General features: G+C 39.1%; 4 protein-coding genes across 7 annotated transcripts; 3 read left to right on the top strand and 1 right to left on the bottom strand.

Annotated features, from left to right (window-relative positions):
• Positions 1–50: 50 nt before the first annotated feature.
• On the top strand, positions 51–11,757 carry LOC112153624 (zinc finger DHHC-type palmitoyltransferase 5). Of its 4 annotated transcripts, XM_024283984.2 has the most exons (13): positions 51–192; positions 2,321–3,662; positions 4,312–4,433; positions 4,586–4,743; positions 4,978–5,150; positions 5,589–5,691; positions 5,842–5,933; positions 6,191–6,323; positions 7,044–7,152; positions 7,636–7,742; positions 8,425–9,359; positions 9,447–9,470; positions 9,824–11,757. In XM_024283984.2, the coding sequence occupies exons 2-12, from the start codon at positions 3,514–3,516 to the stop codon at positions 9,463–9,465; spliced, it is 2,100 nt and encodes a 699-aa protein (XP_024139752.1). In that variant the 5' UTR covers positions 51–192; positions 2,321–3,513; the 3' UTR covers positions 9,466–9,470; positions 9,824–11,757. The 4 variants fall into 4 exon arrangements, with proteins under 4 accessions (XP_024139752.1, XP_024139748.1, XP_024139750.1 ...); XM_024283980.2 differs by lacking the exon at positions 9,447–9,470; XM_024283982.2 differs by lacking the exon at positions 9,824–11,757 and having other exon boundaries at positions 9,447–9,635.
• Positions 10,969–15,362, bottom strand: tmx2a (thioredoxin-related transmembrane protein 2a). The gene is made up of 8 exons (XM_024283987.2): positions 15,046–15,362; positions 14,849–14,909; positions 14,475–14,588; positions 13,603–13,679; positions 13,255–13,361; positions 12,493–12,558; positions 12,276–12,405; positions 10,969–12,198 (listed from the first exon to the last, which is right to left on the bottom strand). The coding sequence occupies exons 1-8, from the start codon at positions 15,331–15,333 to the stop codon at positions 12,025–12,027; spliced, it is 1,017 nt and encodes a 338-aa protein (XP_024139755.1). The 5' UTR covers positions 15,334–15,362; the 3' UTR covers positions 10,969–12,024.
• On the top strand, positions 15,361–17,894 carry si:dkey-6i22.5 (polyamine-modulated factor 1). Its single transcript, XM_024283990.1, has 5 exons — positions 15,361–15,620; positions 15,813–15,918; positions 15,991–16,091; positions 17,264–17,459; positions 17,745–17,894. Exons 1-5 carry the CDS (start codon positions 15,394–15,396, stop codon positions 17,808–17,810), a joined length of 696 nt encoding a protein of 231 aa, XP_024139758.1. The 5' UTR covers positions 15,361–15,393; the 3' UTR covers positions 17,811–17,894.
• A 23-nt stretch (positions 17,895–17,917) lies between these two features.
• On the top strand, positions 17,918–22,131 carry med19a (mediator complex subunit 19a). The gene is made up of 6 exons (XM_024283988.2): positions 17,918–18,338; positions 18,804–18,926; positions 19,952–20,085; positions 20,208–20,304; positions 20,387–20,481; positions 21,737–22,131. Exons 1-6 carry the CDS (start codon positions 18,119–18,121, stop codon positions 21,800–21,802), a joined length of 735 nt encoding a protein of 244 aa, XP_024139756.1. The 5' UTR covers positions 17,918–18,118; the 3' UTR covers positions 21,803–22,131.
• Positions 22,132–22,152: the final 21 nt, after the last annotated feature.

Below are 22,152 nucleotides of genomic sequence, written 5' to 3'. Positions count from 1 at the left end.
AATGTACAGATTGCTAGAAGCCACGCCCCTAACTCCTGATTGGCTGCTCGCCCCACCTGAGGAAGAGCTGAGCAGTTCCGGGATCTGATGTCGGCCTAGCAAAAGAGCTAAGTCGTTTGCTAACAGCTAACCCAAGAAGGACTGGAACGACTACCACCCCACAGGCAAGACAACACGCACGTTTGACACAATGTTAGTGTTTTCTTTTCTTTTGTGGCCGGTTTTTATGCAGTAGTCGTACGTGAAGAGTTTTGTGCCAGTGGGAGCTTCCCATGTTAGCCAGGTAATTACCGTTAGCGGACGCTCCTTGCTGTGTTAAAGGACTAAGTAGTGTCGCAAAAAAACTTTCCGAGCTAGGTGGAAGCCAGTGGAGTAAACCCCGAGTATTTTATCTTCTGGTATAGATATTAGGGTACTTGCTAGTTCGAAATGTTTTCTCGTATTTGTGGGATCACAATCGTTATGCGATCTGATGAAAATTAAGGCAGCGTTAGTTAGTCTTGAGTGATTCCTTGTGCTGCACTGGCCTGCTGTAAAGCGCTCGCTGTGTTAATTATCGTTCAAAGAGAAACTCAAAGTTACTGTAAGGAAGACTTTTTAAACATCAAGCTGCCTGATGATGTCGGCTTGCCGGGGTAAGAATGTTGTGGTGACATGGCAAGTAAAGCCCTGCACAGAGATTGTTGGATTAACACCCTCTATAGCCTGGAGGGTGGGAGGGGGGTGGCGATTTGTTATGGGACAGAGACGATTAACAACCGGCATATTGACTGGGTAACAACTCTTCTTATCACGGATGATTGTTGGACAAAGGGGCGTGTCTACAATCTCAGATTACACTCCAGACCTGTTTCGTTCCACCACACGAACTAGTTTTCTATCTTCAGTCGAAAGTAATATTATGTACGTGCGTGTGTGTGTGTCACAGATCACTGTCATCATGGTGCTTAGAGTTTCCAGGGTGTTGTTTCATCAGACCACCCCAGGGCATTAACGTTACAGCTTTTCAGCAACACAAGGCGGTTTGGCAACTGTTTATGAATAATGAGGATGTTTTTTTAAGGATTTTTTTTCTAGGATTGTTGTGAAATCAAAGTGAAGCCTGTACTTAACTTAACAAAGAAGACTTAATTTTACTTAAGTAGTTTGAGCCTGCCCTTTTACTAAACTTTATTTCACAAAAGAGACATTTTAGCAAAAGTAGTTAAGAAAAGTTTTCCCAAATGTAGAAATGAAATACATTTTTACATAAGTCTTTTTTATTATTTTGGTTTTCCTAAATGACTTTTTGATTTAATTGTATATGAAATGTTTACAGTTAAGCAACTTGGGGAAATTGTACAGACATGTAAGAAGCGAACAGACATTTTTAACTTTCAAAATTCCTTATTTAATACACAAAGCAAGCAATTGAAAAGTAATCAATAGGTATAGGACTGCTAGCATTTAGTTGGCATTCCCTTTGCAGTGTTTGATTCAGAAACATCTTTTAGCATTGAGTTGACGAGCTTCGTCTGTAGCATTCAACTGGAGTTTGTTTTCTAGAATGCTCTTTAAAGACCCACTCCAACTAAAATTGTGTTTTTTAACATGTTCTTATAGCATTTCTATGAAAAAAATAGTATTAAATTTTCATTTTGGAGTATTTCTTTATTCAAATCCTATTGGATAAGGAACAGAAAAAAAAAATAGTTTGAAAAACTTCAGATTTGTGATGCAGCAGCAGCCATGAATGATGAGTTTATGCATTCAGACACATCTGACAATTCATCTGACATTTCTTTGTGTGTTTTCATGGTTACTCTTGAAATATTAGCTTGAAATATTAGCATCTGGAATAAAAAATAGTATTGTTATTATAAATTTAACACAGCTAAAAACATATTAAATAAAACAAATTGAAAAATTAAGGTGTCTATTTACTTCATACATGTCTGTAAAGGTCTATGTTTTTAGAAGTGTTATTGCTCAAGTCAAAGTACTAGATTGGATTAGTTTATTGTATTTAAATTTGATCAAATATAATCAAATCACAACACCTAGAATTGGCCAAAAGGTTATTTTTCATCTGGAGGCCTATGGCTTTGATGCAAAAAAAAAAAAAAAAAATGAAAGCAGTAGTATTATACACTAATAGGACAGCACAGACATAACACAGTTAGTGTTTATGCAGCAGAGATTTTATCTTGTTAACGGGTTGTGTATAAACTAATCTTGTAGACCAAGTTAAGTTGGAAAAAAAGGACTTTTCCAGTACTCGTCAACCTTCACCTATTGCCCGTTGTGTAACTTTATTTCTGTTGTATACATGTTTCGGCAGGAGTATCCAGCATTCTACAAACTGAGGAAGATGGTGATCAAGACCCAGAACTACCGTTGAAGGAAATCATGCATCAGAACATCTGACAGCTGCATTGTAGAGACAAAGATGCAAAATGGAAAAGAAGTTTTGCACACAGAGACTGTTGAGGTGGGAACGGTTACCAAACCCAGCCGCAAACCAAGTTTGGTGGCACCTCTGAGGACTTGCTGGGGTTCTTCTCATATAATGAGTTAATACTGCCACCACTAATAGACTGGAGACAGTAGTCTCAGAAGATCAAAGAGTTGGATACCAGCGCCTTTTACTTGCAAAGGCAAAACTTGACTTTTTTTCCCCCCATTTGTTTTCAGCACATTACAAAAATTAACTTCCGACTGGACTTATGTTTGATGTTTAGCAGATTCTCACTCTCAACTTAAACTGAATTTATTTTCAGTTGGTTTTCCTTGTCTGTCGCCATCCTCAGTTTCTTTCCCACCCAGTGCCTAAGGAAACCCTGTAGGGACCATCACAGAAGTCATCCCTCTGTCCTTTTGCTTTTCCTCCCCTATGTGTTCTTGCCCTAACCTGGCTTTACTACCTCTTTGATATTACTTTCTTTGTCTCCATATTTTATTTTTAGAGGAAATCTTTATTATAGTTATAAGCTTTAGTTCTATCACCAAGTTTAAGGAGTGGAAAGAAACCTAGATTGTTACAATTTCTGTGTTTTTTAAACTCTCTGCCCCTTTGATCATCCACAGCAGTGTTTATATAATTGCACCAAGATTAATTCAAACTCTTGCACCAAATATTGATGCATTTAAGCCATACAAAAATATTTATCAATTTCATATATTTTTGTATCATTTTAATTTTCTTCAGCAGCAAATTTTTTGAATACAACTGAAATTTGTTCATGAGCTTAGTACACGCATTGAGATTTGTATTTTGTATCCATCTACTAGAGGAAAGCCTTGCTTTTAAATCAGTGCCAGGGTACATTTAGATTGTGCACATAGAATTCCTCATGTTTCCATTCAGCTGCTGCTTTGCATAGTTTTGGTTTTCTTCTCCATTCTGCCGCCATGGCTCCTCCTCCCAAGCTAACACTAGATTCACCATTTGACCTGTGAACCCCCCCTCCCAGAGCTGATAGACTGTAGATCTCTTTCTCCGTCTGTCTTCTTTCCCCCCTCTCTCGGTCCCTAATGCCGGGTGTGAGCAGTGGGGGAGGTGGGGGAGGAGTAGGGACGGCTGTTTCCTCTCCTCCCCGACCGTTTCGACCGAGCCGATACGTCCCAGTGTCTGCAGCCACCACTTTCCTCGTTGGATCTACATCCCTCTTCTTCTGTTTCACGTGAGTGTTCCTGCTGCTGTTTTCACAGCTAAAGGAAATGAAAACATGATTCCAAAATTGTTTGTGTGGATGTCCTCGCAGGTTTATATGTTAAGAGTCTGGTGCATAAACTTTTGACCACAGGGTGTTAGTTTTATTCATTTATTTGGCAAAATCTACTCAAAGGCCCACCCCGATCTTTTAGGTTTATTTAAAAGCGTTCCCAGTGGTCTGTTGTTTACATTCTTTCCAGGTAGCTTATAGCCCCCACACCTAATATCACTGCTGCAGAAAAAATGGTGAGTTATCCAGCAGTACAGTTTTGAGCCAGATACCAGCTCAGATGAGGCAAACCAAGACGGTAATGGATCTATTTGTCTGCATGTGGATGCATCAGAATCGAGTGGAGCAGAGACAGATGACCTTATTCACTGCAACAGGCTTTTCCCAACTCCATTTTTTGTCTGCTCCTGATTCACAACAATTTGAATAAATTCTGAAATGCAATTTTAAGCTTAATTTCATCATGAGAAAAACGCCACAAAGTCCTGTTTAACACAATTTTCATTGAAGTGGGTTTAACAAATCTGAATTTGAAAGTGTTTAGTTGTTTAAATTGAGTCATGCCAGCAAATCTGTGATGTGTTTTTTTTTTCCTTTTTTATCTCAGATGCCCGTGGTTGTCTGATTCTGTTTCTTCGGTTGTCCCCATTTACATCGCCGTGATCTTCATTTTCACTCTTGCCAACTTTTGCATGGCGACTTTCATGGATCCTGGAATCTTCCCCAGAGGTATGAAGCAGTTAAAGACTTGCTCCATATAAATATTCAGAGGTATAAAACTTTTTCAAAGGTAAAAAGCTACCAAAAACTGCAAGATTCCAGAATGATAAATCATCTGTAAGAGTTCAGTGTTTTGTTTTGTTTTTTTTTCTTTTCTGTAGCGGAAGAGGATGAGGACAAAGAGGATGATTTCCGTGCTCCTCTCTATAAGACGGTTGAGATCAAAGCTATCCAGGTGCGCATGAAGTGGTGCTCAACCTGCCGCTTCTACCGCCCTCCACGCTGCTCGCACTGCTCAGTCTGTGACAACTGTGTGGAGGTACCCACTCTCACTTGCATGAAAACATCATTCGATAGGCTTGGCACATCATTAGCATCACACAGAGAAGCAAACATTGTAAAGGTGAATTGAACTAAATTGGAGAATGGTGTGTTTTTTTTCTTCAAATTTAAAGACCACTTCTCGTTTCAAGTTAAAATTATTTTGTTTTTTTTTACATAACTATTGACAAATCTATTGCATCTTATATCTTTGAATCCGTCTGTCTCCCAGGATTTTGACCACCATTGTCCGTGGGTGAACAACTGTATCGGCCGGAGGAATTATCGTTACTTCTTCCTGTTTTTACTTTCTCTCACCACCCACATCATTGACGTGTTTAGCTTTGGCTTGGTTTATGTCCTGAACCACCGCCAGCAGCTGGACACGCCACACGCTGCCGTTACGTATCCTTTCCTCTGAGCCCGGCAGTCGGGAAAATTCATTTCCTTCTCCCCCCTCTTGTTTTTGAGCCCTAGTAATTAAAGTGTGACTGCCAAATTTATTTCCTTTTATCAAATAAACATTTGAAATTGGGACCTTCTGAGTGATGATTAATAACACACTCACTGAACACTGTTTGCACAACAAACCTTAGGAAATGTCACCGTCACAGTGTAGTCACACAGTTCACCCTTAAAATGCTTTTCTCCAAATGCTCATAAAGTGTTTTTTATTAAAACAGTGTGGATATTTATGGAAATTTGAAAGTATTCAACCACATCACTAGTTTTAAAAGTACTCTGATAAGAAGAAGAAGAAGCTGTGCACAACTTTTCCTGGATTCACTGGAACACGATGTCAGTCTCTGTACCCATAGTGATTTCCTTAATCATATATCCCAGTATGGCTGTTATGTGTGTGGCTGGCTTATTTTTCGTCCCAGTTGCTGGCCTAACTGGGTTCCACATAGTGCTGGTGGCCCGCGGTAGGACCACGAATGAGCAGGTAATGCATGCGAGAAGTAGCTGGCTACTTAATTGGATTAGCGCAGACTTTTTTTGAGTATCTTTTTATACTAATATTTTAAAATCTGTGTATATTGGAATGTAATGGCCTGGAAATATATATATTTTTGTATTTATTTTTTGTCGGTAGGTGACAGGAAAGTTTCGAGGAGGAGTTAACCCTTTCAACAAAGGCTGTTTAAAGAACATTTCACACATCCTGTGTCGGGCTCAGGCCCCCAGGTCAGCCCTGTTCTTTTGTCCTCTCTTCCACTCACATTTTTATCCAGTCTTTGCTAGTTTTCCAGTTTGCTAGAATAATTTAATTCATTTTTTTCACTTTTCTCTTTCCCTTTACTTTTTTCAACTAGTTAATGGAACAAATGAACACACTTTTCTTGGAAACTATTTCTAATGCTACATTAAAAAAACACTCTTCCTCTTGATCTTTAGGACTTGTATCAATAAAAACATAAACTTTTATCTTATATATTTTATAGGTATACAGGACGCCCATATATGCATCAGAAAATGGAAGTACAGCCACCGTTTCTCAGACCTTGTCTTACTGAGGCTCAGCTAGAAGCCAAAATTCTGGACAATGGCATACAGAATGACCAGCATAGCACAAGGGTATGTAATGTTCACTGACACCCAGCAACAATTTTACTATTAAATTCTGAAAAGTAAAAAGCAACACATTACTAGACAGTGAAAGTGCACCAATTCTGTTTTTGCATTGTTTCTTTTAGCAATTTAAAAGCGGTTTAGTTCTGTCAGATACCGCTGGATGTCTTTTTGAGCAGTTTGTGAGTCTTTATACTTATATTTTATATTTCACTTCAATAACATACATACTATAAATGTGTGTTTTGCAGAATTGAAATCTAATAGACAATGCTCTTATTGTATAGCGTTTTGTTTAGAACTAAGAAAATTTAATTACAACTTGTGTGTTTTTTAACTTTTTTTTCTATCTAGATTAAGCCATCAACTTTTTATGTTTAAATAGTTCAGCTGAAGTGACATTTTAAATTTGCACTAATGATAAAGGTCATTGTTTAACCTTCAAATACAAAAATAAAAAAAGGTTATAGTGGCTGGTTAAAATACTATTTGGTGCAAAATCTAATGCTTCAGAGTTGCGTTGAACAGGTTTTTAGTTATAGTCTTGCATTGAGGAACATGACAAACTGTGCAAATATGAATTACCCAGATGGTGATCAAATTCTTAAACCTTCAGGAACTTGTTTTATAAATGGCTGCCAATGATCTTGCTAAAGCGGTCTGTGTTTTCCCTTTCATTTCTGTTGCTGGGCTCAACAACATTTTGTAAATATTTGTCTTTTCTAGTCTAAGAGCAGTCTAGATCAGATGGAAAGCCAGTCAGCTGACGCAGAGGCTCCACCTCCTCCAAAGCCGGATCTTCGTTACTCTGGCTTGCCTCCTGCTGACACTGAGGGTGAGAGATGCATATCCTACATAGCTGAGGACATAATCACCAATAATTCATGTTGACACAAACATACCTACCATGAAGGATCTAAATGCACCTTAAACCATGAGCACACTTGTAGTAGTGACAGATCTGGAAAAGTACTGCATAAATAGTAAGATGAAACACGCTTTTCATATCAGAGGAGCAGCTGTCATAATTCATGTAACATCTCTGGTCCACCTGATTTGCCATAAACAAACTGCTAATTTTTATTTTTTCTCCTTGCTGATCTAACGCTGCTCAAAGAACTGTTATTTCTAAATGTAAAAGAGTATCTGCATCATCATTCTCACTACCTTTGTTTTCATAATTAGTTATGACAGAATGCGTCTCAGTCCATCTCATGCTGTTTATTGTTCTTGTCACTTAAGTCTTCAAATGTCTTACTTACTGTTAATTGTCAATGTCTGTCACTCAAATACACTATACCACGCCCCTGTCCCACAGAGAGCAGTTTGTTAACTGAAGCTCCACCCACACCATCCATGTTCAAGTACAGACCACCTTACAGCAGCCCGGGAAGGAACCATTCTGCTCTTTCACATTCGAATAAGGTACACTGGAAACCAAATCTCTTCTCATAACTTTTAAGTGTTTGTCGAGGTTAAATTATTGGGGTAAGATGTTTAATTTATCTCTTTACTCTGTTTTTGACTTAGTTTTAAGCTAATGTCAGACAAGTGCCAATTATTTTGCAAAAAAAATACCCATCTCGGAGCTAACTGTTATTTGTCTTTTAGAATTTTAATAATAATCCGTCACCCTTTTTTTGTTTTACTTTGAATTGACCGTTCAGTGGCCGTCGGTTGAGCAGTAAGTCTCACTGCGTGTCTCCCTATGACTGTTTGTGTGTTGGATTTATCTTCCCCTTCCCTAAGACTGCATTGACTGGAATGTACAGTTTATTTACCATTCTGTACTGTCATTTACGTGTGCAAACGCACAGTCTTTCACATGCAGTGTCAGTGTTTGTTCAAACCAATGTTTCCAATCAAGTAGTGTGATGATGGAGTAGAGCACCAGTCAAGCATCCAGCTCCCCCCATCACCTTTTTTATATTTTTTATTTGGTGTACAGTAATAATTGATACAAAATCAGTTTTCTGTTTTCTGCTTTTTCTTCCTGAGATACGGTTCTGCCCCTTTTCACTCATGCTGTCACATTCATCACTTTTTTTTTTCTCCGTAACCCCTCTCCTTCTCTGCTTTTGTTTTGTTTCTCCTCTTCTCGCCTCAGATGATCCGCGGTGAGAGCCTTGACTCTCCGTGCCCCTCCATCCTCAAGTCTAGCCGCCAACCTAGCTATCGCTCGGAGCCAAGTAGCCTGGATGGGGTCACGCTGGTGGGGGGAGGTGTAGGGGTGCGCAGAGGGGGAGGGGAGAGGGGTGAGGGCTCCGGAGGCCCTGGCGGAGCTGCCGGTGGGGTATTGGGAGGCGTGTCAGGGCACTCCCTGGCTGGGCGCTCCTACACCTCCTACCCGTCTTCGCTGGTTCTGTCTGCCGCCGGCTCGCGCTCCTCCAGCCTGCGCTCAGCACAGATTGCACACAACCCTTTGGCCACGCTCCAGTCAGAGGGCACTACAGACACAAGCTACAAAAGTCTGGCCAATCAGACGCCTCGGAACGGCAGCCTGTCCTATGACAGCCTGCTGACGCCCTCCGAGAGCCCTGAGTTCGAGTCAGCCGCTCATGAGCTGTCGCCGCAGAAGCCTCCCGGCCCCTTTCCCTCGTCAGCTAAAGCTGGCCAGCCTAAGGTGGTGTCACCCAGTAGCCCGCTGAAGGGCTACACGTCGCCCTTCCTCTCGGCTCAGATCGCCCAGCAGAGGGAGGGGCAGCTGCTCCAGGGCTCTGCCACTTTCTCCTCCCCTCATAGGGCCTACCTTCGTGCTGTCAGCCCACCACCCCCCACCTCCCCTCGGCCTCCAGAGGCCCAGCACCTGATCCAGTATGGCCAGGACCTTTCCTCCCGAGCCCTTCGTAACACGTCCTCCTTGTCCTCTTCCCCCGGGGCTCGTTTGCTAGAGCCTCCTATCTCCCCGCCTCCTCGTGGCCTCTCCCTCAGCAAGTCCACAGCTTACACTGGGGAGACAGGGTCTCAGTACAAGCTTCGGCCTACAGGAGGGGGCACTATGGTGGTAGGGGGAGAAGTCGGAGGAGGGCATCATGCTCCACAGTGAGTAGTGACCTGTCTTCAGATTCGCCGGCCTGCCACCTTTCCTCATCCTTCTCTTTCCTCTTCTTCCCACCTGGTTTATGTCAGCCCTTCTCTTCCTCCCTGATCTGTGTGAGTCTCCTTTTTCCTCATGCATGGGTTAGTCAGCCTGAAATCCTTTTATCAAACGGTTAATTATGTCTTTGGAAATGCTGTCTAAGTGGTTAGAATGTGTGTTTCATTAAAGCATGACACTGTGTGTATAGATGCTACATAAAACTATAATTGTTGTCTTTAGTCTGTCATGTCGTCCTTTCTTTATTCTTCAAGTTCAAATACCAAACGCCTTACAAGTTTCTATGTAGAAAAAAGTTGTGTGCTTATTTTGATTTTAGATCTTCTCACCTCCACCTCTTTTTTTCCCTCCCCTCTTTAATGCCCCCCCCCTCCCCTCCCCTTCCCTTCCCCAATGGCTGCCCGATCAGATCCACCTTTCGCCCAGTTTTGGCCAATCACACAATATCCAAACCAGCGGGCGGGGTGAAGAAGGTAACCGGCGTTGGAGGGACCACATATGAGATTTCAGTTTGAGTGACACTATTGCGAGGACGAGGGAGGACGGTCGATCGTCTACTTGGCTCTCGCCCGAGCAGAACAATAATCAAGAATCCAGGCTCGTGGTGAAGGAGTTTCCTGCTGGACTGCTCTAAAGTAGCAAGCCTGTGTGGTACTCACGTTGTCCTTTTTTAAAAACGCCACTAGCCAACTCTGCCAGCCTTTCAGTTTGGAACAAAAACAAACTGGGGACACTGAGGTTTCCATTCAACCCCCTTTGTGAGCCATAGACTGATATGACTGTGTCAACACGGCTGGGTACAGATATGCTGAGAAAACATGCGTCTATTTTTCTTGATTTTTTTTTTTTTTTTTCTTCTTAGAACATGAGGAGTTTTCACAAAAGTTAAGGAAAAGATTTAACTCAATTTTAAAAGGTAGGATTTGAGGCTGTTGACCAATAGAAACACCTGAATGGACCACACAGTCAGAAAAAAACCCAACCTGTAAACAGTATCATTTTAGTTTTATAAACATTTTTTCTTAATATGGTTTTATATTTGTGTATAAAATAGTACCGATCGTTATTGGGTGAAATTGTCAGGTATTGAAAAGCACTATTGATGAGGTTGGCAAATGTACTGTATGTTCTTATTCATGGAAGCAACACCAGAGCGGGATCCTGTTTGCTGTTGATGGCTGCATCAGCCACTCTCGAGCTTTTGCTGGAATTTTATGTCGTCCAAAGAGAAATCGAGATCTTGTATCGGACAACTAACGTGAAAATAATTACGATTATTTTTGAAAGCCACAAGGAAACTTTTAATTCTCACGACTGCAGCACAAGCATCTTTGTGGAATGTACGCTTGTAATGTGTATGCTAAAGACATTATGCAAAATCTCTTTGTAGCTTTAAGATCTTTCTTTTTCTGTGTTTTAGTTTATCCTTTTCTGTGATATCTGTCTAACAGTTGAGAGGCTAGCGGCCGCAAACGTTAACTGGTGGCCAGCCACAAAGGAGCAGTGAGGGAAGGGCTTATTTATTTCATCACAAAATACAACTTTGAACACAAGTTTTTTTTTTTTTTAAGTCTGTTAATGAAGACAAAAAGACTAAATCTGAATATTTTAATGAAAGTTTATGAGCAACATCAAATAAATTGAGGGACTAGTATTTGGTTTGATTCTGTGTTTATTGGGTGATGCCTTGAGTTTGTTTCTATTTAATTTTTTTATTCACATTTTTTTTTCAACATTTGCTGGAAAAAAAGTCAAGCAGAATAGATTTTACTTGTCAATTTGTTTTGTTCATTTAGAGATGTTCATCATAAGAATTAATCAGACAATATTTAGGTATTATTTATTTCATTTTTTCCCCCATCATTCATTGCAGCAGCAATGAATATGACACATCTTTAGAGCGGAGAGAGTAGATGCTGTAAGCACATTGTTGACCTAAACAACTTTTGCAGATTTTTAACTGACCAAGCTTTGTCTTTGGTATGCATGTTTTGTTATGGGCATTTTTTTATTTAAATTAGAAATGTTGCTGTCAATCCCTACCCAGTTTAGTTGTGGGTTGCAAAAGGAAACAACTTTTCATGGCCAAAGCGTCTGCCATGGAGAGATTAAAAAGGTTGTTTTTCTGCTCCAGCCAAGGATTGTAGCCACTGAACAATCTGAAATATGTGTGCGTGTTAACAGTACACTTAAAAGTGAAAAATAAAAATACTGCTGTTGTGAGCTGTGATGAATGGAACTAGATTCACAAATATCTGTAACAAGTACATTAAAAACATTTCCAAAATGGCCTTACAAAGAATTTTTAAGAAAATGTCTTCTAGAAATAAAAGGTCAAACTTTTCAAGGAGGACATGTCATGATTTCTTTGTTTCAACTTCCACTTATTTATTTTTCATTTTGACAGAAAAGTAAACTGCAAATGTAGACAACATAACAGATGAAGGCATGCTGTGTCTACAAAACATTTGTTTCAGATGCAGGGTTGTTTTTTAATCAAACTGCAGATCTTTTTTCCGTTACTTAGTAATGTGCATTTTTATCTTATCGAGCACAAAAGACAAAAGTAAAACATAAACCACTTGCTGCCTCTGCAGGGATAAATCGTCTTTACTGGTCTTTCTTGCTCTCTGTTGGCTGATCTGAATTGGAGTTCTCGAGGAGCTCATCGCTGCCCTCCTCTGGCTGAGCGCTGTTTTGCTTCTCTCTCAAACTCATACTTTTGTTCAGTTTTTTGGATTTCTGGAAAAGCTCGTTGAGGTTAAACTCCCGGATGATGTTCTCCTTTTGGGTAGAGAAGATTTTGTGGTTAACAAATGTCATTATGTTCATTTGTTTGCTAAAAGCAGACTAAAACCCACCTCGTTAAAGGTCCAAGAAACGGCTCTTCCTTTGTTATCCACCATTGGACGTCTCATAACTTCTCGACCTCCTTGAAAAAGCAGCAGTGAGGGAAGCTGCTTGGAAAGAGGAGATGTACTGACCCTGTACCTATAAATGAAGATGTAATTGAATAATTAACCCATTTCTAAAAAAAAAAAAAGTCATATGTCGAGTAATTTTTGAAAAATAACAAACCTTTCTGAGATATCGCTATATCGACCGATGTCCACCTTTCCAAACCGGAGTCCTGCACAGTTGTACCTGCAGTTTGCGAGGGAACAATCAATCAATTCTAAAGATCCCAAACACGATTTAATCAAAAAGAAAAACAAGCAAGTTAACAATATGAGAAGTCTATATGATTTGAAATTTGCATCCTACAAGCCAATAGGTAAAATTTGGGGATATATATATATATATATATATAAACATTTTACAAGCTTACTTGGATTAAATAAAAACTAAAATATACACTAAGTCTTCACAGTACATTGTTTAAGTTTCTTATTCATCCAAGTGACAACATCTTAAAGTTGAGTCACTGCAAAAGGATTTAAAATCTTTTTCTTAAAATGTTTTGGACTGCAAAAAGTTTTCAGGAAGATGATTTTGGTTAAAAAAGTCAAATTTTTAATTTGTTTAAAATGTTTTTTCTTTCTGAAAGTGGGCGCTTCTATTGCTGCCATCATTGATGTAAACACATCACACAAAACCTGTTAGCAATCTGTGCTATGCACATAAACAATCATTATCTATGCTTTGACAAGCAAATAAAATGTATCATCTTAAATACAACTGCTCTTTGACATCAAAAGGGTCTCTGACTTGGTGCCGAATGAACTAAGAATAACCAATTAGTTTAAGTTTGAAAACTGAGACAGGGTAAACCTGATGACATCATTTTGGTGCAACAAGAAAAAAATTATGTGTAACTGAAAGTTAAAGAGATTCATTTACTTGAGAGAAAGATCGGCAAAGATTGGTGCAAAAGACTGGCATTCAGATGACCAGTTTGCATAAAACTCGACAATCCAGGTCACTCGACTGTCCCTCTGGAGTTCCTCCTAATGGACCGATAACACAAAATCACATTACACTCATTTGCATCACATGCATCATAAATATCATCTATGTCTGAATTTGGGCTTAAAATTGAGTGTTTTATGTGTTGAAGGTTCTTGTTTCGTATACAAACATAAAACAAATGCAGTGCATACAAGATACCTTAAGGATTGACGTGTTTTAATAAATTTCAAGCAGCCCAACAGCACATGCATATCAATTCTTACACCATAAAGGACTTACGTCTATGGTTTTGTCGCTGAAATATTTGATGTACTCTGGACCCATGTAAAGAGGAGGCTTGCAGGTCATTACAAAAGCTGGAAACAACAGGCAAAAGATTTACATTAATTTTCAAAGTTAACATGCTGCTTTCATCCCTGTTTACACTTGATTAAATATGAAGAGTGCATTATCCATGTTTTTATAGCATAATTTCCAACATTGTGATATAGAAGAGTCTCAACTAAACAAGAATTGAAGTGTTGAAAGAAATCTGATGGTTTGACAAAATCCAGGAAATCTTTTTATGAATTCTGCGCACTTCATATATATTTTGTTTTTAAGTTGATGCCTCAACACTGAATGACAAAAATGTATTTGATACTGTACAAATACGGAGCAATGAGTGTAAAATGTTGAACAATAGTACCCCTTACAGGCTACCGTAGCATATGCACTGAGATCTTGACTTTAAGACTTAAATTAATCAGAGAAAGAAACTGTTTCAATTGGGGAAAAAGGAGCTTCTACAATTTGCAACCACGAAAAACACTATTTAGAAAGAAGTAAGTTTTTCAGTCATTGTTAAGTCTATTGAATTTCACAAGAAAAAATGTGGTTTCTTTGGATTGTTTCAGATAAATAGCTGCTGTTTTCTTGTGCAGTGACCTTGACTGCAGGTCGGTTTACCAATAGCTATAACTAGTGAGTCATTAAAAGTCTGAATACGGTTTATTTTGAGTTGAATTTTGGCCAAGTGGTTTTTGAGGGTAAGTTACAGCATTGGGTGGCAGAAGTGAAATTCTGGGAACCTGAAGAGTTAACTACTCATATGTTAGTTATAGGTGCAATTTAACAACAATCTGGAAAAATTCTTGTCAAAGGTCACTGACCGACACATAAAGCAAGGTAGAGGATACCGAACCGGATGTCCAGTCGGAAGAAGAGGATCACATTGGCCACTTTACTGAACATAAACAGGTTACCAACGTGCTGCTCCAGCGTGACTAGAAGAAAAGGGGAAGAGGTGAAAACCCATTGAGACTACAAGGTCAAACCAGGGTGGGATCATGCTGTAATGTTTACACAATAGAGGCACGTTTCCAGTGAATCACTTCCTGAATCTACTCTGGAGTGGGGTCTCTCTGTTGGTCTTTTTTTCAGGAGTTTCAAAATGTTCCTCATGATTCTTCAGTGCAAATTAATTATTATTACAAAAAAAAAAAAAAAAAATCAATGAAAACCTTTAAATCATTGGGTCACTTACTGGCTCTTCTGTTCTTCATCATCACTATGGCACTCAGAAACATGAGAATTTCCACTTCTCTCTTTAAAAAAAAAATAATAATAAAACAGATTTGATGAGACAATTTACACATCAATACTTCCGGTTGTGCATAAAAGCTACTATTTATAACACCAGGCTGCACCGCACTGGGGCAACCCTATCCCTCACATGCTCACCCAGTCAAAGTCGCAGGAGTTCCCGTCCTCCCTGTCGCTCGCCAGGTGCTCGCAAAGACCTGGAGTCTTCCTCACCAGCAAGAAGGCAACAGTCATAGTGAAGGAGATAATGTAGTACGGCTTCAGTAGCCATTTGTAAATCTGAGGTAAGTGATACAAAAACGCGAATAGTCCTGTGATTAAGCCCATGCTGGCAGAGGGAACAGCAGCCTCAAGAGAAGTGAAAACGACAGCTGAGTTTGCAGCGCTCAAACTGCGCATGCGGCCTAGAGGAAGCGGTTTGGTCATTTTTGGTCGCTGCCGCTCACTGTAGAATTGGCGGGTAGTGCGCGAATTGAAAAGGTAAACATGGAGGAGAACAGCTGTCCTCAGCAGCTATCGGAAAAAGTTGAAGAGGACAAAAACAACTTTAATGAGAAGGAAACAAATTCTGGTCCGGAAGAGACTTCTTCACAGGTGTCGAACCCGGAAGGTGCGGATAAACCAGCAGAGGAAACGCGCGTTCAATACAACAGGCTAAAGCTGTTTGACAAAGTGATGCAGAAAAGCTTAAAAAAATTCGTAGAGATCGCCAGGTAAGTTTGTACTACATATATTACCATTTAAATGCGTACAGCAGCATTTTTCACCTTATATTATAAAATGTATGACACATATGTAATATCAAATGTAGATATACACATATAGTATATTAGATTTCGTATTTTATTACATGAAAGGATGAAAATGCACGGCCACCCCTCTTATAACGTTATTGTCCTTGTCAGTGACAAAGGATTTGCCGCTATGTTCCGTCCATTGTATAAGAAGAACCCCCAGAAGATGGAGACCATTCACAAGAAGTTTGCAGAGGAGCTGCAGAAAACGATACAGGTAAAGAACACAAACATCCTCCAGTTTCAAGTCTCAGATTGAACTTGATTATTTGTCTCTGCGTTCATAAAGGAGGACATCAGCAGATTAACTGAAGAAGGCATGTTGGAGTTCAAGCTGGATGAGCTGGACAAGCTGGAAGATGCTGCTAAGAATGACCTAAACCCTGCATGGTCAGTAAACAGAATTAAACCTCAATTCGTATTACACAACACCTCAACATTTTATTATTTACTTTATTATGGTTTGCTGCCTCATTACCTTTCACAGAATATCCACATCTGCCAAGTTCTGTTGTTCAGTTTTCTTGATTTCTGAATTTGATTTCTCAATTAGCAAAACAAGGGTTTCATTTATTTTGCTAGCTTGCAGACCTCAGACCTAATATTACTGGTGGAACAAAAATGAAAATATTGAAGATGGCAGCTCGAATGAGAAAAACAAAAATGTACATGGATCTAGTCATCTACAGAACAAGTGGATGCATTAGAATGGAGCGGAGCAGGTAGCTTGTCCACCATTGTAGCTTCTGTCACAGCTACACGCTTTTTTAAACTTCATTTTGTGTGTGCAGTTTGAATAAAGAAATACTCTGAAATGCAAATGTCACTAGGGCTGCCACAATGTAAAGCACACATCTTAACCATTATTAGCATTAAACTAACTAAAAATTAGATATATAGCAGTACTTGAAATAATGCTAGTCTGAATGCTGTAAACTGAATTTGGCCGCTGAAGATGCTGAAATTGATCGCTGAGAACGCTGAAGCTGATAGCCAGCTAAAATATTTGTTAAATGCCAATTAGCCTAAAAAACGGAGAACAAAAAACACAAGTAAGCCAAAACCGATAGCATGTAGCTGAAATATTAACTAAGCTCCAAAATAGCCAAAACAGCTAGCATGCAGCTGAAATATTAGCTAAACTCCAAACCAGCCTAAAAAACTGAAAAAAATCCTAAATTAGCCAGATAAGCTTGCATGTAGCTGAAATATTAGCCAAACTCCAAAATAGCCTAAAAAACCCTAATAACTACTAAATAGTCCAAAAAGCTAGCAGAATGCCATTATAACTTGCAACTTCACTACACTCTGACTCCATATAATATAAAGTAATAACTAATCAACTATTAAATTAGTCGTCAACCATTTTAAAAATCGATTAGTCGACTAACCGTGGCCCCCCTAGCTTTCACAAGAACATGCTATAAACACAATTTTATTTGGAGTGGGTATTTAATATTTTCAAAAACTGCAGATTTTCTTATTTGTTCTTACAGTTGTTTGTGTCTTATGTTTCAACGCTTAAATAGCCTAATCTCCTCCGACTTAATATGTTTTCTTAGGCGTCCAAGTGGAATTCCTGAGCAAGACTTCTGCAGTTTTTTGATGCCTTACTACCAAAAGCAGGAGGCCTTCCTGCGACTGGAGTTGAAGAAAATCCAAGCAGAGAATGCTGCTCTGGCTCAGAGGGTTCAGACAGGAAGAGAAAATATTTCTCAGACTGAACAGCGGATTTCCACAGCTGTGGATGAGTGGAAGGTGAGAGGAATAATACAATAAGTTAACTTGACACTGTTATGTAGAAAAAAGTGTACTCAAGGTCTATTGAATTATAAAGTAATATTGTTAAACTTGTGCACAAGATGTGTTGTATTAAAAGTTCTCATAAACTCTACAAGGGATTCAGACCTTTCCTTAGCCTTGAAATGTTTACTAAAATATAATTTAATATATTCAAAAATGCTGTTTGTTCGCTGAAATTCAGATGTTCGTGTGTAGGGTTCATTGGACATCTTTTAATATTTCCCTTTTTATTTTTTACAGGCAGCTGTTGCCGAGTTTGAGAACCTGGCTTCTTCCCTTTGTCCTGCTGATGTCTTTAATGTGTGATGTTCAATGTAGTTGTCAATAACTGATTTAATTGTTTACATCTTGTTTTTTATGTTTCTGAATAAAGAAAAATACATAAGTTCAGCCCATTGGACTTCATTTCTTACATATAAAGATATTACGGTATGATGCGCGTTTGTACCCTGCGTTACGGTATTTGGTCCAGGAAAATAAAGCTGCACAAAGAAGCGAGGGGTAGTGTAGTTGGCTCTCGGATGGATACACTGTGATCCTTCCTCGATCGACAGGCCACAAGCTAAACAAAACCGGCTTTTCGTTTGAACTTAAATGTATCTCTGTTGATAAGTATGACGGAAATGTTTTCAACTCTGTTCGGGCAAAATGAAGCTCAGGGACCGCCCGGGTCGTCGTCTTTGGGTTTCGGACCGGGGAAACCTCCGCCACCCATGCCGCAAAATCAAGTGCCCATGGCGGGGCAGATGACACCACAGCTCGGGGATGATGGGCCTACACTGCGAAAGACGGGAGCCATGAATGAACCTTTTTACTTGCTGCGGGAGCTTCCTGGTACGGTTGAATGTGTTTTACTGCTGGATTGGTGTAATTTGAAAAAATAAATAAATAAAACAATAATAATACATGAAACGTTTGTATACATCAAGTAAGAGTTTTAAAGAAATGCGGGGGATTCACATTTCACAACTGTTTGCGTACACGCCACATTTTGGTGGAAGCCAATAGCACTTGCTAACTTTCTTGTTTCCTTTTTCTTTCGTTTGTAGTGTGTTTTTTTTTATTTGAACTAAATGAATTTAGACTTTCTTAAATGTATTGCAGAATATATAGCAACACAGTTTATGTCATGTTATATAAATGATATGTTTCGTGAGTATTGTAATCATGGTTGTGCCCGTGGAGTGGCGTCTGTGCCTGTTTTTTTGCTGTACTGTATGTACCTGAATAACTTAAAATTGCTTTTTTATTTTTTTTTTCTTTTTACATTAACATGAACTGTTTTGTTTTTATCTTAAGCTGGAAATGAACTAACGGGAAACACTAACCTCATCACGCACTACAACCTGGAGCATGCCTACAACAAATTCTGTGGGAAGAAAGTGAAAGAGAAGCTCAGCAACTTTCTGCCAGAATTACCAGGTTTGTACCAAAATACACAGTTATGATCACAGTATAGTACAATATTTTGAGCAGTATTATTCCAGGTATAATCAAAAATGGTTGGAACGAAACAGAATGAGGAAATTATACGGCACCGTGTTCAATTCCAATACACTTGTAGATAACTAGATCCATGCAGGTCTTCATTTTCCTCATCTGAGCTGGCTCAAAACTGTAGCTCCAATATTGCTCGCCATTTTTGTTGCGTCGCTAATGTTTGGTTGAGGGTGTGAGGGGCTGCAAGCTAGTCTTTAAACAGACGGATGATAGGAAGTGGGGGCAGGCCTGCCCAAAACTCAGAGGTGAATTTCTAATGAACTATTGGCACTCTCCAGAAACTAAGTACAGGTGACTTTTAGAAAACTTTTCTATGATTGAGCCATCACGGATGAACGAGTTATTACAGATGGTTAAAGGGACATGTATTAATGGATGAGTAAGATAGAGGAAAGGTCTGCAGCAAAGATTATATCAACTTTTTTCATGCTGGGTCAACATCTGTTGCTTTTCCAATAATGCAAGGTTTCTAAAATACCCTTGAATAGATAAGACACCAACAGGTGAGCGATGAGGTGAGAGGTGAATTTTAGAAATTCCTTTTTTTAAATAAAGTACTCATAATCTCCTTTAAACAATGATAATTACATTAATTTAATTTGAGTTATTTAAAAACCCAAAGTGCAACAATATTTGCATTTTATGACAGAAGATAAACAGTTTTTGGTGGTTAGATTCCCCAAAACACCAAGTCACAGCTCACATGCCGTAAAAAGCAAGATAGAATCTGTAGATGATGGTGTTGGTAGTGACGCTAATGAATGGTACTTGCTGAAGAATTTAGGATGAGGAGAAGGCCTAACAAAGCGGTGAAATTTAAAAGAAGTTTAAACTTTATTAGACACTTTGGTACAAAGTTACATGCAGAGGAAAAGGATCAAGTTTTTGCTTTGGTGATGTGTGTCCACAGCTCTTCTTTGACCTGTCTTCTTTGAAATGTGCTGCAGGTATGATCGACTCTCCAGGCACTCAGGATGGCAGCTCACTTCGCTCTCTGATAGATAAACCTCCAGTGTGTGGAAATTCCTTTAGCCCGCTGACTGGTGCTATGCTCACAGGCTTCAGACTTCACACAGGACCGGTATGACGATGAGCTTCATTTTTTACCACTCTTTTTGGCCCATATACTGTTTAAGTATTATAGCATGTAAACAAATTTCCTTTAATATGTTGGTGAAATGACTGCACTTCTTTTTTTTAAAGCTCCCAGAACAGTACAGACTGATGCACATACAGCCTCCAAAGAAGAAAAGCAAACACAAGCACAAGCATCATAGACCACAAGATCCACTACCCCAAGGTACAACTATGCTTCCATGCATATTTAGAGAGCTGCCCCAAAGTTTTTGTTTTTTATTTATTTTATTTTTTTTATGGCACAGAAACTCCATCAGACACTGATCCCAAGAAGAAGAAGAAAAAGAGGGATGACGATCCTGACCGTAAGAAAAAGAAGAAAGACAAGAAAAAGAAGAAAGTAAGTAACCTAATTTTAGTCTTTCTTGGCGTAATGAACCACAAACCTCATTTATAGAAGCATCAGAAATTCTCTTACTGGATCAACTCACTGCCATGCATAGTTAAAGCATAAATCTACAGCCATATTTCCTGGAAAGGAAACGATTTTCTGCTATGAAATATAGGAAAACATAACTTAGGCAAAAGCCACACAAGAAAGGCAATGTCTCTTAAATAGTGTTTTTTTATTGTATTTTATTTTAAAGCAGCAATGATGCCTGTTATGTAATGAAGTCTTGCATCTTAGAAGTGCTCATCTATGTAAATATAAATACATTAACCCAAAAAGAGTAAATAAAACAACTTTATAAACCAAAGGTCGGCCTAGCAGGAGACGTTTGGGATCTTCCGGTACAATCAGAGCTAAGCTGAACTAGTTGTTTAGGAGAATGTAAAGGAATTCAAACTCAATCGAAGAACAGAACAGTGACATGCATTTGCCCCACCAAGTGAAGGCATCTAAACATTTCTCCACATTGTTGGGGCAGAATTCCACCACAACAAACAATTCAATACTTTTTTCTCAAACATTTGATTGCACTTTATAGCACAGCCTGGATTTGTGATTGACCAAATAGTTTTTTGGACAAGTCTAATACCTGTAAAGTTGTGTTCACACCGCTATCAGCAACCCACGTTCAGGGAGCCACTTCCAATTAAAAGTCTATTTATGCACACATGCACACATAGCTACGTAAGTTTCTACGACTGTTTTCTGGCTCTACATACAAAATGCGTGTTGCAAAATAAACAAATCAAACTTTGACCAATCAGGGACTCTGATTTGGTAGTGATGTATGGATGGCACCCCTTTCAATTCACGGATGTGCCAATCGTTTCAACATTTTGTTTATCCTTTTTGGAGTTTTGGATCCGCAGCATCTTTATGTCCTCGAGCAGACAGAGGAGCTGCTTTTGCTGGGATTTCACCACAGTCAGATCCTCCAACAGAGTCTAGCGACCTCCTTATTTCACCAACTCAATGGGGTAAATGCGTGTTCAAGAATGTGCATTCTTGAACATCCCTCAAATGCCTGGTATGTAGGTAGCTTCAAAAGGGAAAAATATGTAGAATTTACCTGTTAAATGGAGTTAATGTCAAATAGCCATAAAGATTTTTCTATCTTTGTTTATTTATGCAGCCTTAATGCACATCCGCTTTTTTTCTTTTTTTCCTTCACACTCTCAATTATTGGTTCTCTTTCTCATTGCAGAACCGCCACAGTCCTGATCATCCCGGTCTCGCTGGATCACAACCAAACAGCAACAGCCTCAGATAGACAAGAGCTCACTGTGTGCATGTCTGGTTGATTGTGGGATGTTTTTGTATGAGGAAGTGTGTTTTGCAGGTGAATGTATTAATTAAAGTATGTTAAAAGAGAGAAGTAGCTGTATGATCTTGTGTGTGTGGGTGTGTGTGTGTTTGTGAAAGTGAATAAGCAGCAACACAGTGCAAGTGAGTGATGGAGATGTTACAGAAGAGATGAAACAAAAAAGAGGATGGACTGTTTGTTATGGTTGACTGAGAGGTTATTGTACATATTTTCTTTGACTTTATTGTAACACCTTTCACCATATGGCCAAAATTAAATAAACTTTTATTATTTTTGTTTGCATTTTTTGTTAAAGT

This window comes from Oryzias melastigma, linkage group LG10, assembly GCF_002922805.2.
Source record: "Oryzias melastigma strain HK-1 linkage group LG10, ASM292280v2, whole genome shotgun sequence".
In the NCBI taxonomy this organism is placed as follows: domain Eukaryota; kingdom Metazoa; phylum Chordata; class Actinopteri; order Beloniformes; family Adrianichthyidae; genus Oryzias; species Oryzias melastigma.
Note: the sequence above shows the minus strand (reverse complement) of the source record. Positions and strands in the feature narration are given on the sequence as shown.